Genomic DNA, 16,820 nt, shown 5'->3' with positions numbered 1-16,820 from the left:
CCAGCCAGTAATTCTTAATTTATTTGTGTAATATCCCTAACACTCTGGGAGGCCGAGGTGGATGGATTGCTTGAGGTCAGGAGTTCGAGACCAGCCTGAGCAAAAGCGAGACCAGCCTGAGCAAAAGTGAGACCCTGTCTCTACTAAAAATAGAAGAAAAAAAAAGTATTTGTGTAATGTCATACATGTCCATTTTCCCTGCTATAGTGTGAATGCTGTCAGGATAGAGACAGAGTCTGTTATCTTTCTGCCAGTGGCACTGGCCATCAGGCCTGGGACCAAGTTGAGGCACACAATTGTGTGCCCAAGCACACAATTTAAGGAGGTACTCACTTTTAGGCTTGTCTAAGAGCTGAATTGGCATCTTTGAGTGAGGGCCTTTCCAAATCGTGCACCCTGGCACGTTGCTTACCTGACCTTAGTCCCAACCCTGTAAGAGATAAACAAGTGTACATGACAGAAATGATCTCTGGCCTCTTTATGTCCTTGCAACATTCAATAGTTATATGTTGGCTTTTCTGCTAGTGCCACATTTTTAATTTACATGATTCTCTAATATGCTTTGGTTTTTTTGTTTTTTGTTTTTTTTTTTTTTTGAGACAGAGTCTCGCTTTGTTGCCTAGGCTAGAGTGAGTGCCGTGGCGTTAGCCTAGCTCACAGCAACCTCAAACTCCTGGGCTTAAGCAATCCTGCTGCCTCAGCCTCCCGAGTAGCTGGGACTACAGGCATGTGCCACCATGCCTGGCTCATTTTTCTATATATATTAGTTGGCCAATTAATTTATTTCTATTTATAGTAGAGACGGGGTCTCGCTCTTGCTCAGGCTGGTTTTGAACTCCTGACCTGGAGCAATCCGCCCGCCTCGGCCTCCCAGAGAGCTAGGATTATAGGCGTGAGCCACCGCGCCCGGCCATGCTTTGTTTTTATTAGTGTCTCACCTCAGTGCCAACAGTAATACTTTTATTTATTTCTTTGTTTTTTTAAAGATTTTTTTTTTTTTTGAGGCAGAGTGTTGCTTTGTTGCCCAGGCTAGAGTGAGTGCCGTGGCGTCAGCCTAGCTCACAGCAACCTCAATCTCCTGGGCTCAAGCAATCCTTCTGCCTCAGTCTCCGGAGTAGCTGGGACTACAGGCATGTGCCACCATGCCTAGCTAATTTTATATAAATATATATTAGTTGGCCAATTAATTTCTATTTATAGTAGAGACAGGGGTCTCGCTTTTGCTCAGGCTGGTTTCAAACTCCTGACCTTGAGCAATCCACCCGCCTCGGCCTCCCAGAGTGCTAGGATGACAGGCGTGAGCCACTGCGCCTGGCCAAGATTTTTTTTTTTTTTTTTTTTTTTTTGAGACAGAGTCTCACTCTCTTGCCGGGGCTAGAGTGTCGTGGCATCAGCCTAGCTCACAGCAACCTGCAACTCCTGGGCTCAAGCGATCCTCCTGCCTCAGCCTCCCGAGTAGCTGAGACTACAGGCATGTGCCATCATGCCTGGCTAATTTTTTCTATTTTTAGCTGTTTGGCTAATTTCTTTCTATTTTTAGTAGAGACGGGGTATGGCTCTTGCTCAGACTGGTCTCGAACTCCTGATCTCAAGCAATTCGACCACCTCAGCATCCCAGAGTGCTAGGATTACAGGTGAGCCACCACGCCTGGCCTGGATTTTTTAATAATAAATGTGTGTTCCGAGCCTGGAGCACTCATTTCATACTCTCAGCACTAACTGCCGGGCAGAAAGGGAGTAATACCTTTATTGAGTGCATACTATGTGCCACCATGTTCTACATGATGAAGACACTGTTACCAGGCAGAGTCCCTGCCCTCAACAGCTTACCATCTAATGGTAGATCTAGGGACACACACACGGCAAATAAAATTATTACAAGTTGCAATAAAAGCCATTTAAAAACCAAACTAACCTGTGACCTAGAGAATTATGCCAGTAGGGAAGGGTGACCTTCCTAGGCAGGGTCCTCCATGTACATCCCTGGCAGTGGTGCTTAAGCTAAAGGAAGAAAAGAGGCCAGCCATGGAATGAATGGAGGACAGGCCTTCCAGGGAAGAGAAAGGGCCAAGGAAAGGTCCTGGATGGAAAAGCACTTGGCATATTTGAGCAACTCAAAGAAGATAACTGTACCCTTGGATAGGAAGTGAGTGAGATGCCCCCTATGACCTGACATATATTATCAATGAACATTCATAATGTGAACTACTTTATTTTATTTGTTTTAATTTGAAATAGCTTACAGCACCCAGAATTCTCAGGCAGTCTCAAGAACTAATATTTATTGAGCATTTACTATGTGTCAGGCACTGTCCTATGTACTTTGGAAATTTTTCTTTTCTCTCTCTCTGTCTCTCTCTCTCTCTGTTTCTCTCTCTCTCTTTTATTTCAGAATATTACAGGGATCCAAACGTTTTGGTTACATAAATTGCTTTTGTACTGTGCTCATCCCCCAAATAGTGTGCACTGTACCTGTTAGCTGTGAATTTACCCATCCCCTCTTCCCCCGCTCTCATCTGCTTGATTTCCGATGAATGTTATTTCCATATGTGCACATAGATGTTGATCAATTAGTTCCAATTTAATGGTGAGTACATGTGGTGTTTGTTTTTCCATTCTTGCGATACTTCACTTAGAAGAATGGGCTCCAGCTCCATCCAGGTTAATACAAGAGGTATTAGTTCACCATTTTTTTATGGCTGAGTAGTACTCCTTGGTATATATCAACAACATTTTATTAATCCACTCATGCATGTATTGATGGGCACTTGGGTTGTTTCCACATCTTTGCAATTGTGAATTGTTCTATTTGGAAATTTTTCAAAGCTTTAAAACAACCCTACAGAGGTGACCCCTTGAGGCCTCCTATTTTTCCAATGAATACATTGAATTAAGAGGTGAAGTTGGCTGGGCAAGGTGGCTCACGCCTGTAATCCTAGCACTCTGGGAGGCTGAGGCAGGAGGACTGCTTGAGCTCATGAGTTCGAGACCAGACTGAGCATGAGCGAGACCCCGTCTCTACTAAAAATACAAAGAAATTAATTGACCAACTAAAAATATATAGAAAAAATTAGCCAGGCATGATGGTGCATGCCTGTAGTCCCAGCTACTCGGGAGGCTGAGGCAGCAGGATTGCTTGAGCCCAGGAGTTTGAGGTTGCTGTGAGCTAGGCTGATGCCACGGCACTCTAGCCCGGGCAACAAAGTGATACTCTGTCTCAAAAAAAAAAAAAAGAAAAGAAAAAGAAAAAAGAAAAAAGAGGTGAAGTCACTGGCCCAAAGTCAGACAGACAAGATGTACAAGGGCAAGATTTCCACACACTCTGACTCCCAAATTCGTGCTCATAAACCATTGTCTCCCATAGGGAAACACTCAACATATTTTAAACAAAGCACTGAATGGAAAGAGAGTTACAGTTCTAGCTCCACAACGCAGTTATTTTTTTAAAACTAGTATTCCCAGCATGCTCAGATTGCATGTAAGGGGCAGTGGGAGATGGGTGTAGGATGTTAAGAAAACTACATTTCCCGGAATGCAACGCCCGCCTTGGTGGCTGTGAAAGCATGTCGGGAATTGTAGTCCCCTGAAGAGACATTCTCCCACGACTCCCAGCATGCATTTCGGGGCCTCATTCTTTTGATAGGAAAAGGATGGTCGCGCAGCATGCTGGGAAGTGGCCCGGCCCTTCTCCTTAGCATGTGGCCCAAATAAGCCGACCCATTCGTGAAACTACTACTCCCTGCGGGCTTTGCGCGAGAGGGCGGGCGGGTCCCTCTGCCGGAAGTGCGCTCTAGCCCTGGGCCCCCTAACTGCAGTCAGTGCCGGAGCTGCCCAGTTGCCGCGGGACCCGGGCAGCTGGGGTCCGGACGGGGGTCGCCATGGTAACGGGGGCGCGCCCACGCTGGGGACGGGCGGAGGGGGGTCCACGTGCAAATAACTGGCTCGATTGGGCGCTGACAAGCACCCCCCCGCGCCGCGGAGGGTCTGGGCCGGGCGCGGGCTCTCGGGATTGGGGCCGATGGAGGGCCGGGAAGGCGGGTAACAAGGCCGTGATTCTGCGCGTTGGGGTGCGCAGGGGGTCTGGAGGAGAGGGGTCATTGGGGACAGGGTGCCAAGGAAAAAGGGGTGTTTAGGTGGGAGACATTGGAGATGGTTGGCGGCTTCTGAAACTGGGGAGGCAACTCGTGGGGCGTAGGGAAAAGGTATTGGAGGTGGGGAGGGGACGTTCCCAAAGGAGGGCTCTTTGGGAGTGTGGCAGGATCCTTGGAGAAGAGCCGGAGACATTGGAACAGGGGAGGGAGGTCATCCTGGTGGGAGAGGGTCTCGGAGGCAAGGAGCTGGCCTTGCAGGCCGAGAGGAGTTGTCGAAACAGGGGCAGGGTACTGCTGATGAAAGAGGTAATGTCAAGGGAAAGAGACTGGGCACGGGAGAACAGAAGTAGGCAACTGTAAGGAATACGGCCTTAGGGTCTGAGAAAGCTTGCTGCAAAAGGAGAGACAGCATAGGGGTAGGCAGTGGATACCAGAAATGAATGGCGAGCAATTAAGTAGGTCTCTTCAAGAGAAGAGAATAGGGAATAGGTTTGGAAGCGTGAGATTTTGGGAAGAAGCTCTTGAGGCTTAGACTGAGCGTTGGATTTGGGATGCCCTTGTACCCCAGGTTGGGGCTTTGGAACTAAAAAAAAGGGTTCTTTGGGCAGGAAAGAAGATGAATGGGAGAGGGTATCAGACCAGGGAGGAGTCTCCCCAGGGAACAGGGTCCTTGGAGGCAATATGTGACCTTTGGAACAAGGGAGGAGGCCTAGCAGTTGGAGAAGGGATGTCCCCAATAAAAGGCCCACTAAGGCCTGAGGGAGGGATCTAAAACCAAGAAAGTGGGTGTGGGAAGGGAACCACTCTAGGGGAGAGGTATTGGAAGCAGGGAAGGTTGGGGGGGCATCCACAGGGGACAGCAGAAGGGTGAGGACGCCAGAGGGAGGGGACTTCCCAGGGTGGATTCCCTGAGGTACAGAGATTCTACTTGGAAAGAGAAACAGGGAGAGATGTATGAGGGAATTTGGGAGTAAGAGGCAGAGCTTTCTCTCAACTCGGTATGCTTGCTTCTAGTTCTCCTCCCTACACGCCCCAGATGTCTCTGGCTCTGCCCCTAGCCTGTGGCTTCCCGCTGTGGGTCCCCTCACTTCCCTTCCTGCCCAGAACCCCTGCCCTGCTAGGCAGTGCTTTTCCCTGGCTCAGCAGAAGGAGTTCTTGGGAGGAGAGTGTAATATCCTGTTCCTGTGGAGCTCGGCTGGTGGGGGAGGGAGGATAGAGTGTGTGGAGGATGAGGCTTAGGAAAGAGAGTGGACTCCTAGGAAAGAGGTAGAAACTCCCACAAACTGGCATGTGGGGGTTCAGAGCAAAGCCTTTGGACTCCCAGCTCTCTGCTTTATTCCTGTGAGACTTCCTTTCCCTGAACCTTGGTTTGCTTATCTATAAAATGGGCATAGGCATGCCTGTCTCAGGCAGAGCTGGGCCCAAAACTTCTAGCAAGGTGAGCTTGGACCATGGTTTTCTCAAAGCTAAATAAATAATGATGAATGGCCGGGCATGGTGGCTCACGCCTGTAATCCTGGCACTCTGGGAGACGGAGGCAGGAGGATCGTTTGAACTCACGAGTTGGAGACCAGCCTGAGTGACAGACAGACCCTGTCTCTACCAAAAAAATAGAAAAAATTAGCTGGGCATGGTAGTGCATACTTGCAGAAGAAGTGTCATATGCTTTGCAAAACAGGTTAACAATTCCTAGGAATGCACCTTCATTTGATATTGAAGGCTGCTGTCTCGCCGGTTAAAAAGAAAACAAAGGAAAGAAAGAAAAGAGTTTAGCAATTCCTGAGAAAGTTAAACTTAGAGTTACCCTAGGATCCAGCAATTCTAGGTATATACCAGAGAAATGAAACATACGTCAATACAAAAACTCGTACGTGAATGTTCATAGCAGCATTATTCAAAACAGCCAAAAAGTGGAAAAAACCCAAATGTCCATCAACTGATAAATACATAAAGTGTGTTACAGGTTGAATGTCCTTTATCTGAAATGCTTCGAACCTGAAGTGTTTTGGATTTCGGATAATCTCGGATTTTGGAATATTTGCGTATGTAGAATAAGATACATTGGGGATGGAACTCAAATGTAAATACAGAATTCATTTATGTTTCATGTACACTTTATATACATAGACTGAAGGTAATTTTATATAATATTTTTAATAATTTTGTGCACAAAATGAAATTTTGAGTGCGCTTTAACTGTGATTGTCACACGAGGTCAGGTGTGGAATTTTTTTGCTTGTGGTGCCCTATCGACACTCAAAAAGTTTCAGATTTTGGAGCATTTCAGATTCTCGGATTAGGGATACTCAGGCTGTATATCCATATAGGAGAATATTATTCATTCATAAAAAAATGAAGTAACTGAATAAACATTTGTTGGATGAATGAATGTAATAACAGGGATGTTCAGCCAACTTTGTTTTTGTTTTTGGACAGGGTCTTGCTCTGTCACCCTGGCTAGAGTGCAGTGGCATCATCATAGCTCACTGCAGCCTCAAACTCCTGGGCTTAAGCCATTCTCCTGCCTCAGCCTCCCAAGTAGCTGGGACTACAGGCGTGCACCACCACACCTGGCTAATTTTTCTGTTTTTAGTAGAGACAGGGTCTCACTTTTGCTCAGGCTAGTCTCAGACACCTGACTTCAAGCAGTCATCCTGCCTCAGCCTCCTAAAGTGGTGGGATTATAGGTGTGAGCCACCACGTGCAGCCCGGCCTGGCCAAGCCAAGTATTAAACTACAGAAAATGGCGGGGGGGGGGGGAATAAAGAAACAAAGCACTGATACTTTCTTCATTTTAAGGTAGATGAACCTTGAAAAAATGTTAATATTGACAGAAAGTAGATTAGTGGTTCCCAGGAGCTAGGGGAAGGGGGGATCAGGGGGAATTAGTGATGCTTTTTTTTGTTTTTAGTTTTCTTGTTCTAGAATTAGTGGTGCTTTTCGTACAACTGGGAATATACTAGAAACCGTTGAATTGTCTATATTTTAAGTGAGTAAATTTAATGGTATGTGAATTTTTTCTTTCTTTCTTTCTTTTTTTTTTTTTTGAGACAGAGTCTCAGTCTGTTGCCCAGGCTAGAGTGCCGTGGCGTCAGCCTAGCTCACAGTAACCTCAAACTCCTGGGCTCAAGCAATCCTCCTGCCTCAGCCTCCCCAGTAGCTGGGACTACAGGCATGTGCCACCAGGCCCGGCTAATTTTTTCTATATATTTTTAGTTGACCAATTAATTTCTTTGTATTTTTAGTAGAGACGGGGTCTCACTCTTGCTCAGGCTGATCTCAAACTCCTGACCTTGAGTGATCCTCCCGCCTCAGCCTCCCAGAGTGCTAGGATTACTGGCATGAGCCACCGCGCCCAGCCTGTTTCAGTATTTTAAAACATTAGTAAGCAAAGAGGAAAAAAAAGAAGCGACAGAATCAGGATTAAGACCAAAGAAGTCTGAAACTCAAACATGTATTGAGTGCCTGCTGCATACCAGTTACTGAACTAGGTTCATAAACTTACTGAAAGTTAAAAACTTGAAAACACCCTGGCACGATGAATCTTCTTGGGAAACTTGTTTTGCGGGTGAGAAACAGGCTCAGAGAGGCAGTGGAGCCTGGGGACCCTGGCGCTGACTCCAGAGTCAGCCACTTGGTGGAAGGATAGTCACTCTGCTGGGGTATTGGAGGGACCTGGCACAGAGCATGTGGCGGCCAGGCTCCCGGAAGGCACACAGCCTGGAGGCCCTGTCTGCCCTTCGGGGCTGGGTGGGGCTGTCAGGCAGTGCCTTCCTTGCCTTTCTCACTCCCCCTCCTCCTCCTCTTCCTCCTGCTGCCCCCAGATCCGCTTCATCCTCATCCAGAACCGGGCTGGCAAGACGCGCCTGGCCAAGTGGTACATGCAGTTTGATGATGATGAGAAACAGAAGCTGATCGAGGAGGTGCACGCCGTGGTCACCGTCCGAGATGCTAAACATACCAACTTCGTGGAGGTGACACCCCCCATGCCTTCTACACCCCCTGCTTCCTTGTGGCCTCTCCTGCCTCACCTCCTGCCTCACCTCTGATTACAAGAATCCTTCAGACCCCACCTGCTTCCCACACTCATTCATTCTCATTCAACATGCTTTCTAGCTTGCTTCCTTCCTTTATTTTTATGTTAAAATTTTATTTATTTTTTTGAGACAGGGTCTCACTCTGCCACCCAGGCCAGAGTGCAGTGGTGCAATCATAGCTCACTGCAGCCTTGAATTCCTGGGCTCAAGAGATCCTCCCAAGTAGCTAGGACTACAGGCACATACCTCCAGGCCCACCTAACTTTAAAAAAATTTCTTTGTAGAGATGGGGTCTCACTGTGTTGCCCAGGCTGGTCTCATACTCCTGGCCTCAGTGATCCCCCTGCCTTGGCCTCTGAAAGTGTTGGGATTGCAGGCATGAACCACTGCACCTGGCCCTTTGGTGCCTTTTTAAAACTTCTTATAGAAATGTTAAAACACACAGAAGTAGAGCGAATAGTATCGCAAAGATAGCTTGCTGCAGTGTTTTAAATCAAATCACAGATATCATGACATTCCATCCCTAAATATTTCAGGATACAGCTTTGAAAATAAAGACATGTTCCTCTGTCCCCAGGATACTATTCTCAAACCTGAGAAAATTAGTAATACTTCATTAATATTACTTTAGTACCCAATCAGAACTTACATTTCCCCATTCCCTCCACATCTTCAAAGCTGATTTGTTGGCCGGGCGCGGTGGCTCAAGCCTGTAATCCTAGCACTCTGGGAGGCCGAGGCGGGCGGATTGCTCGAGGTCAGGAGTTCGAAACCAGCCTGAGCAAGAGCAAGACCCCGTCTCTACTATAAATAGAAAGAAATTAATTGGCCAACTAATATATATATGTAAAATTAGCCAGGCATGGTGGCGCATGCCTGTAGTCCCAGCTACTCGGGAGGCTGAGGCAGAAGGATTGCTTGAGCCCAGGAGTTTGAGGTTGCTGTGAGCTAGGCTGACGCCACGGCACTCACTCTAGCCTGGGCAACAAGCGAGACTCTGTCTCAAAAAAAAAAAAAAAAAAAAAAGCTGATTTGTTCAAAGCCAGTGAAGGCTCATGTTGCTTTTGGTTGCTATGTCTCTTTGGTCTCTTTTAATCTAGAAGTTTCCACCTCTTATTACCATGAAATTAACCTATTCAAGAGACCGGACCGATTGTCCTGTAGAATTCAACAAATATTTATCAAGGGCCTACCGTGTGTGCCAGGCACTGTTCTGGGCATTAGGGATCCAGCAGTGATCGTAACAGTCGCAGATCCCTGTCCTCGGAGAGTTGAGGGTGATGTTCTGGTCAGTGGGAGACAGACAGTAGAAGATGTAGTGTATCGGGTGGTGGCAAATGCCGGGGAGAAAAATAAGCAAGTATTGGGGGAGGTAAGGGTACTGGGGTGTCCACTCTGGGGAGTGGAGTACAGGTTTAAATGGTTTGGTCAGGAAGATATCGCTGAAAAGATCTGAGCCAGATCTGAAGGAGTTGGCGGAGTAAAAGAGATGTTATCTGAGAGAGGATCATTCTAAGCCAAGAGAACAGCAAGTGCAAAGGCCCTGAGGCAGGCACACACCTACGACATTCCAGGAATAGCAAGGCTGGTGGGTCTAAGGTGGAATAAGCCAGGGAGGAAGGCAATTGAGGGCTCATGAGGGGGGAAAAGATAACAGGGGCTGATGGTGCAGGGCCTTGGGGGTCACAGGGAGGACTTGGGCTCTTACTGGGAGTGAGATGGGAGCCGCAGAAGGGTCTTGACCAGAGAAGGGCCATGGGCCGACTTGGGCTTTAGGGATCCTGTACAGGGCGCAAGAGCAGAAGCGGGGCGACCGCGGCGTTCAGGGTGAGGGATGCTGGAGACTGGACCCGCGTGGAAGCCCTGGGGAGGGTGAGGAGCAGAAAACCAAAGGCTGGAATGGAATGTGCCGGAAAGCAGAGCCAGGGATGCTGCCTGGATTTCCTGCTCGAGCCTCCAGTGGGACGGAGCTGGCACTGTCTGAGAGGGGCAGCAGGTTGAGAGCAGGAGGGAGGTGTTGGGAAGGTCACGTCCGAGGGTCATTCACATCCCCGTGGAGGCAGGGATGTCCAGGAGGGAGTGACAAGCTGGAGTTCAGGGAGAGGGCTGGGCAGGACATGGAAACGTGGAAGGCCCTGCACAGAGAGGGCACGCACAGCTAGTCCTTGCCTTTTCTAGCTCCCAGAGGCCACCTGCTTTCCTCGGCTCAGCGTCCCTTGCTCATCCTCAGAGCCAGCAGCGTGGCGTCTCCCAGCCGCTCTGCCCGCTGTGTCCTGTCTGCCTCTTTCCCTCCTAAGGACCCCTGTGATCGTGTCGGTCCCACCGGAATAATCCAGGCTCCTGTCCCACTTCAGGCTCCTAACTTCATCCCATCTGCCAGGTCCCTTTTTGCCATGTAAGGTGCCATATTCACAGGGTCCAGGGATTAGGAGGTGGACATCTTTGAGCAGTGTTCGTCAGTGGCAGCCTTATGCAGGGTGGTGCCGGGGACACAGGGTGACGGCCCCGGCCTCCCTCACGGGCTCACAGTCCGGTGGGATGACAGACCCTTGCCAGACAGCGACGACCTAGAGCGGTCAGGGTGGAGCAGGGCAGTGGCTGGGGGGGCACAGGGGAGGAGTCTGCTGCCGCCTGCAGGAGGAGATCACTTTGGGAGTGTGTGGCAGGAGACAAGTCGAAGGCCTGGGGCAGCTCCCTAGAGGCCTTGACCTTAAAAATAGAGGACTAGGAGGCTGCAAAGACAGAGCAGCAGCCAGAGGGGTAGGAGAGCTGGGAGTGTGAGAGCAGGAAAGGCAGAATGTCAAGAAAAGGGGGGTGTGTGCTGATCATTTATCCACAGATCACGCAGGCATTACTGTAATAATAAGACGAAATGCTAGGTGTGGTGGCGCCGGCCTGTGATGCCAGCCTCTTGGGAGGCTGAGGCAGGAGGATCGCTTGAGCTCAGGAGTTGGATGTTACGGTGAGCTATGATCCCGCCACTGCACTCCAGCCTGGGCGACATAGCAGGACCCTGTTGCTAGAAAGAAAAAAGAAATTAACAAAAGGATGAGCAGAAAAAGATGAGTAAAAAATCCAAAGGTTATTGTTGGCACTCGAGGTTGCCACCAGGGGGTGCCACACACACGTCCCAGACCTAGAGCTGGGATTGGGTTTTTTTGGTTTTTTTTTTCAGTTTGGCCAGATGGGTACTTTACAACCGGATGTGCATGTTGATATCTATCTCTTTATCTACTTTTACACACACGCCCATAAAATTAAGTCTGCGTCCCTGCATTGCTATTCTTTTTTTTTTTTTTGAGACAGAGTCTCACTTTGTTGCCCAGGCTAGAGTGAGTGCCGTGGCGTCAGCCTAGCTCACATCAACGTCAAACTCCTGGGCTCAAGTGATCCTCCTGCCTCAGCCTCCCGAGTAGCTGGGACTACAGGCATGCGCCACCACACCTGGTTAATTTTTTTTCTATATATTTTTAGTTGTCCTGCTAATTTCTTTCTATTTTTAGTAGAGATGGGGTCTCACTCTTGCTCAGGCTGGTCTCAAACTCCTGACTTTGAGCGATCGTCCTGACTCGGCCTCCCAGAGGGCTACAATTACAGGCATGAGCCACCGCACCTGGCCCTGCATTGCTATTCTAATATTTATGTATATTACAGTTCAGTGAGGGCAGGGCCTGGGGTCATTTTGGTCACAGTGGTGACCACCTGGGCTGCTCAACACAGGCCTGGCACATAGTAGGTGCTCAGGAAATGTTTGTAGAATGATTGAATGAATGAATTCCAGGCTAAGGAATTTGTCTCCAGAGGTAGCAGGGAGTCAGAAGGGAGTGGCGAGGTCGATGGCTGCTGCTGAACACGCCACGCAGCCACGCTCCGTCTTGGCCCTGGGCCTTTGCACAGGCAGTTCCCTCCGTCTGGAATGGCAGCCCCTGCCCCTCCCCCAGGTCTCGGCTCCCGCGCTGCCTCCTCCAGGAAGCCCTCCCATGCCCCAATCCCAGGCTCAGAGGGCGTTAGGCACCTCTTCTGGGCTCCCACAACCCAGTTCTGCCTACTCTGGAGATGCCTGCCCCCCTCTTGGGGATAAGTCTTCCTCCACCGGACCGTGAGCCCCGAGAGAGCGTGTCCCAGCCTGTCTCAGCTACCACTGTGCCTCCAGCGCAGGGCCAGACACGGAGCTGGGACCCAGGGACCACGTGTGCAGTGGAAGGCTGTGCTGGCCCCACTCTGCCCGGCACACTGGGCCGGGCCCTGCCCTGTCGCTCACAGCCTCTCTGCCCCACAGTTCCGGAACTTTAAGATCATTTACCGACGCTACGCCGGCCTCTACTTCTGCATCTGCGTCGACGTCAACGACAACAACCTGGCCTACCTGGAGGCCATCCACAACTTCGTGGAGGTGCGCAGGGGGGTGGGGGTGGGCAGGCAGCCCCCGTGTGGCCCTCGAGCATCGAGAGCCCTCCCTGGTCCCCTCCTGGTCCCCACCCCCCACCACAGTGGATGGGACTCTCTCTGTACCCACCTGGTTCTTTTTTGTCTGTGTCCGTCACTGTCTGTCTCTTCCCGTCTCTGCCCGTCTCTTCCTGTCTCTGCCCATCCAGCTGTCGCTCTGCTTGTGTCTTTCCCTCTGTGCCCTAGTCTTTTACTGTCTCTTTTTGTCATTACGTGATCCCTGTGCTTGCTTCTCTCTCTCTCTGCCTTCCCCGTGTCTGTATCTGTCCCTTTCTCCTACTCCTCTTCCTGGATCTGTCTGTCTGTCTGTCTTTCTCTCCCAACCTTCCTGTTTCTCTCTTTTTTGCCATCTCTTTATGGTGATCCTTGCTCCTGTGTCTCTCTCTGTCTCTCTTCCCCCTGTCTCCCCTTGGTCTCTTTCTCATGACCTCCTTCCTGTCTCTGTGTGTGCATGTCACTCTCCCTGCCCGTCTCCAACTCTCTGTCTTCCTCTCCCAGGTCTTAAATGAGTATTTCCACAACGTCTGTGAGCTGGACCTGGTGTTCAACTTCTATAAGGTAGGCTCCTGGTGAAGAGGAGGCTCAAGGAGCCAAAGGAGGGGGGACGAAGGGTGGCCTATGGCCCCGTGGCCACCCAGTGCCCCTGCTGGGGTCTGTGTCCTGGCTCTTGGGGCAGCAGGGTGTGGGCTGGCGTCCTGCAAGCCCTTCTGTCCCGCCAGGCCCCCGGTCTCTGTTGGCACAGGTTTACACGGTCGTGGACGAGATGTTCCTAGCCGGCGAGATCCGCGAGACCAGCCAGACGAAGGTGCTGAAGCAGCTGCTGATGCTGCAGTCCCTGGAGTGAGGGCAGGGAGCCCCTCGGGCCCGGCCCTCCCGGCCTCACCTGCTCGCTTCCCCTGTCCAGGCCTGTGGCCCGCCCCAGCAGCCCCCTCCCTCAGCCGCCCAGGAGGCAGGGACCCAGCTGGGCCTGGGCCTCCAGGGAGGAGACTGCATCCCACTGCCTCTGGGCCCCAGCTGCGGGTGGAGGCCACCGTGCGTGTCCCTAGTTACCTGTGCCGTTGTGTGATGCCGTGAGTGCGTGTGCGTGGAGCCCCCAATAAACCCGTGGTCCTGCCTGGCCTTGCTGTCTCTGAGCATTTGTTTACCTCCCCTGGTGACCGAAGACACTCAGGATGCTGATGCCTTGTTATCAGTCCATCAGTCAGTCGATCAACAAACACCCTTCATTGTGCTGAGCAAGGCAAGTAACCCTGACGCCCTTCAGACCTGCACAAAGGGCCACCAAGACTAGAAGGGATGATAGGTTTAGATACCAAGCACTTGCTACTAACATAATAACCCTCAAAGCTAATGCTTAATAGCCCTGAGTGTCTCCCATCATTGTTCTAAGCAATTAGCGAGTATTACCTTAGTGCTCACATGATTATGAGGAAAGGGTTATTATTATCCCCATTTTTCAGGTGACATCATCAAGCATAGGAAGCTTAAAAGATTTGCCCAGGGTCACGTAGCTAGTCCGTGGCCAAGCCAGGTGTGTTTGGGGCCAGTTTTGAGCCCAGGCGGGCAGATCCGGAATCCTTGTTTTTAGCCACTAGACGCAGCAGTCAGTGGAAGTGTAGGCTCCACGCTTAGCGTCTGTGCGTCTCAGCAACGGCACTGCTGGCATTTGGGCTGGGACAATTCCTCATTGTGAGACTGTCCCCAGCATGGCTGGAGATTTGGCTTCCACTCCACCCACCAAATGCCGAAAAAGTGGCCCCCTGGCCATTGTGACTACAGGAACAACCCCCGCGTGTATCCGGGAGTTGGAGTTGAGCGCCCCTCCCCGTGCCCAATGAGAGCAGAGTGTGACAGCTGCTGGCCCCCTTGGCAAGCCGAAAACAGCCTGGGCCCATGTGGGCTCAGATTAACATCATACGACCTGGCTTCCGTCTCCCAACTGCAGGAGGTGGGTGTATCCTGGCCTGGCCACTTAGCAGCTGTGTAACCTCCGAGTAAGTCATTTAACCTCTCTTGCCTCTGTTTCTTCATCTGGAAAATGGGTTGACAATAGTTTTTCTCTCGCTGGTGCGTTTGAGGATTAAATGAGTTCATCTACAGGAAAGTTCAAGATTGTGCTGGTAACAAATTATCACAGACTTTGTGCTTAAAACAACACAAATTTATTGTAATTTTGAAAGTAAGAAGTCTGAAATGGGTTTCATTGGGTTAAAAATCAAGGTGTCAACAGAGCTGCGAGGAAGGTCTAGGGAGAATCCGTTTCCTTGCATTTTCTGGCTTCTAGAAGCTGCCTGCTGTCCTTGGCATGCAACTTCATCCTCCATCTTCAAAGTCATCTTCCAGTCTCTCCCCCCAACCCATAGTCTCCCTGTCTCAAGATCCTTCGTGTAATCAGTTTGCAAAGTCCCTTTTGGCATGGAAAGTAGCATATTCACAGGTTCAATGATTAGGATGTAGACATTTTTAGGGGACCGTTATTCTGCCTGCAACAGACAAACACGTGCTATCTACATAGAGTTGATTTTGTTGGTACCCAAACCCTCCTCTGGCCAAGTCAAAACCAGAAAAGAGGATTCCAAGCCAAGGGAACAGTAAGTGCAAAGGCCCTGAGGCAGAACATGCAAGGAGGCCAGTGAGGCTAGAACAGAGTGAGCCAAAGGGACAGTCCTGGTGACGTGTTTGGAGAGATGATGGCATTGGGGATCGGAGGCAGAAGACAGGTCACAGGGCCTCACTGGCTATAGTGAGGACGCTGGGTCTACTCTGTGCCAGACGAGAGCCATGGGTAGCGGGATTCTTTCTTTTGGGGGATCTGGGGGAGTGTGGTGGCAGTTTTATTGAGATATAACTCACATAGCATACACGTCATCTAGGGTACAAATTCAGTGGCTTTAGTATATTCACAGACTTGGGCACTGACATCACAATCCATTTTTTTTTTTTTTTTTTTTTTTGAAACAGTCTCGCTTTGTTGCCCAGGCTAGAGTGAGTGCTGTGGCGTCAGCCTAGCTCACAGCAACCTCAAACTCCTGGGCTCAAGTGATCCTCCTGCCTCAGCCTCCCGAGTAGCTGGGACCACAGGCATGCACCATCATGCCCGGCTAATTTTTTCTATATATATTAGTTAGCCAATTAATTTCTTTCTATTTTTGGTAGAGACGGGGTCTCGCTCTTGCTCAGGCTGGTTTCAAACTCCTGACCTCGAGCTATCCGCCCTCTTCGGCCTCCCAGAGTGCTAGGATTACAGGCGCGCCCGGCCCACAATCCATTTTAGAACATTTTTATCACCCTCAAAAGAAACCTCATGCTTTCTGAGAAAGAAACTCAACAAAAAATTAATTAAAAATAAATTTTGAAAAAAAGAAACCTCATGCCCTTCAATTCCTGGCAACCATGAAGCCACTTTCGGTCTCTATGGGTTTGCCTGGACATTTCATATAAAAGGGGTCATTCAGTGTTGGGGTCATGGGAAGGTTTTGTGCCAAGTCCGAGGCAGGGCAGCCAGGAGTGGGAACAGAGCCAACGAGGAGGTGCCGCTGGGGCCAGGATGGGGTGGCGATGGAAGTATAAAAGGGATCAGATCTGGGCACATTTCAAAAATGCCATCAGCCACATACTTGGACAATTTGATGTACAGTGGGGAGAAGTCAGGGATCACTCTCAATTTTATGGCCTGAGTATCTCAAAGATCAGAACCTCCCTTCATAGAAGGGAGAATCCAGTTGGAAGAATCTGTCCAGTTTGAGTTCCTGGGACCCCAAAGGGGAGATGCCAAGGCAGCCATGGCCACGTGGGTCTAGAGCTCAGGAGAGCGGCCAGGCTGGCCCAGGCACTTGGAAGTCACCAGAACGGTGGTATTGACCATCGTGAGACCAGCTTAGATCACTGAGGGAGCAGGGGGAAGAGAGAGGAGAAGGGATCTGAAGACTGAGGCTGGTGGCTCTTCAGCCATCAGGGAACAAAGCAGAAACCAGGAAATGAAAGAGAAGGTCCAGCCGTGACTCCTTGAATCAAGTGAAAAAATCCAGTGTGGTCAAGAGGAGAGTATTACCGGCCAGTAATGGTGGCTCACACCTGTAATCCTAGCACTCTGGGAGGCCGAGTGAGGAGGATTGCTCGAGGTCAGGAGTTCCAGACTAGCCTGAGCAAGAGCAAGACCCCGTCTCTACTAAAAAAATAGAAATAAATTAATTGGCCAACTAAAAATATAGAAAAAAGTAGCCGGGCATGGTGGCACATGCCTGTA

At 50.0% G+C, this 16,820-nt stretch overlaps 1 protein-coding gene across 1 annotated transcript; it reads left to right on the top strand.

Moving 5' to 3' along the window:
• Window positions 1–3,733: 3,733 nt before the first annotated feature.
• On the top strand, window positions 3,734–13,693 carry AP2S1 (adaptor related protein complex 2 subunit sigma 1). The gene is made up of 5 exons (XM_012761505.2): window positions 3,734–3,881; window positions 7,916–8,065; window positions 12,408–12,521; window positions 13,073–13,132; window positions 13,317–13,693. The coding sequence occupies exons 1-5, from the start codon at window positions 3,879–3,881 to the stop codon at window positions 13,416–13,418; spliced, it is 429 nt and encodes a 142-aa protein (XP_012616959.1). The 5' UTR covers window positions 3,734–3,878; the 3' UTR covers window positions 13,419–13,693.
• Window positions 13,694–16,820: the final 3,127 nt, after the last annotated feature.

Source organism: Microcebus murinus, chromosome 16, assembly GCF_040939455.1.
Source record: "Microcebus murinus isolate Inina chromosome 16, M.murinus_Inina_mat1.0, whole genome shotgun sequence".
NCBI classification, from domain to species: Eukaryota; Metazoa; Chordata; class Mammalia; order Primates; family Cheirogaleidae; genus Microcebus; species Microcebus murinus.
The sequence above is the reverse complement of the archived record's forward strand: the minus strand, read 5'-3'. Positions and strand labels throughout refer to the sequence as shown.

Bases quoted from the DNA above. Each gene is read 5' to 3' on its own strand.
- AP2S1 (XM_012761505.2), top strand. The intron at 8,066-12,407 runs GTGACACCCCCC...TCTGCCCCACAG, and splicing joins AACATACCAACTTCGTGGAG to TTCCGGAACTTTAAGATCAT. The intron at 12,522-13,072 runs GTGCGCAGGGGG...TTCCTCTCCCAG, and splicing joins CCATCCACAACTTCGTGGAG to GTCTTAAATGAGTATTTCCA.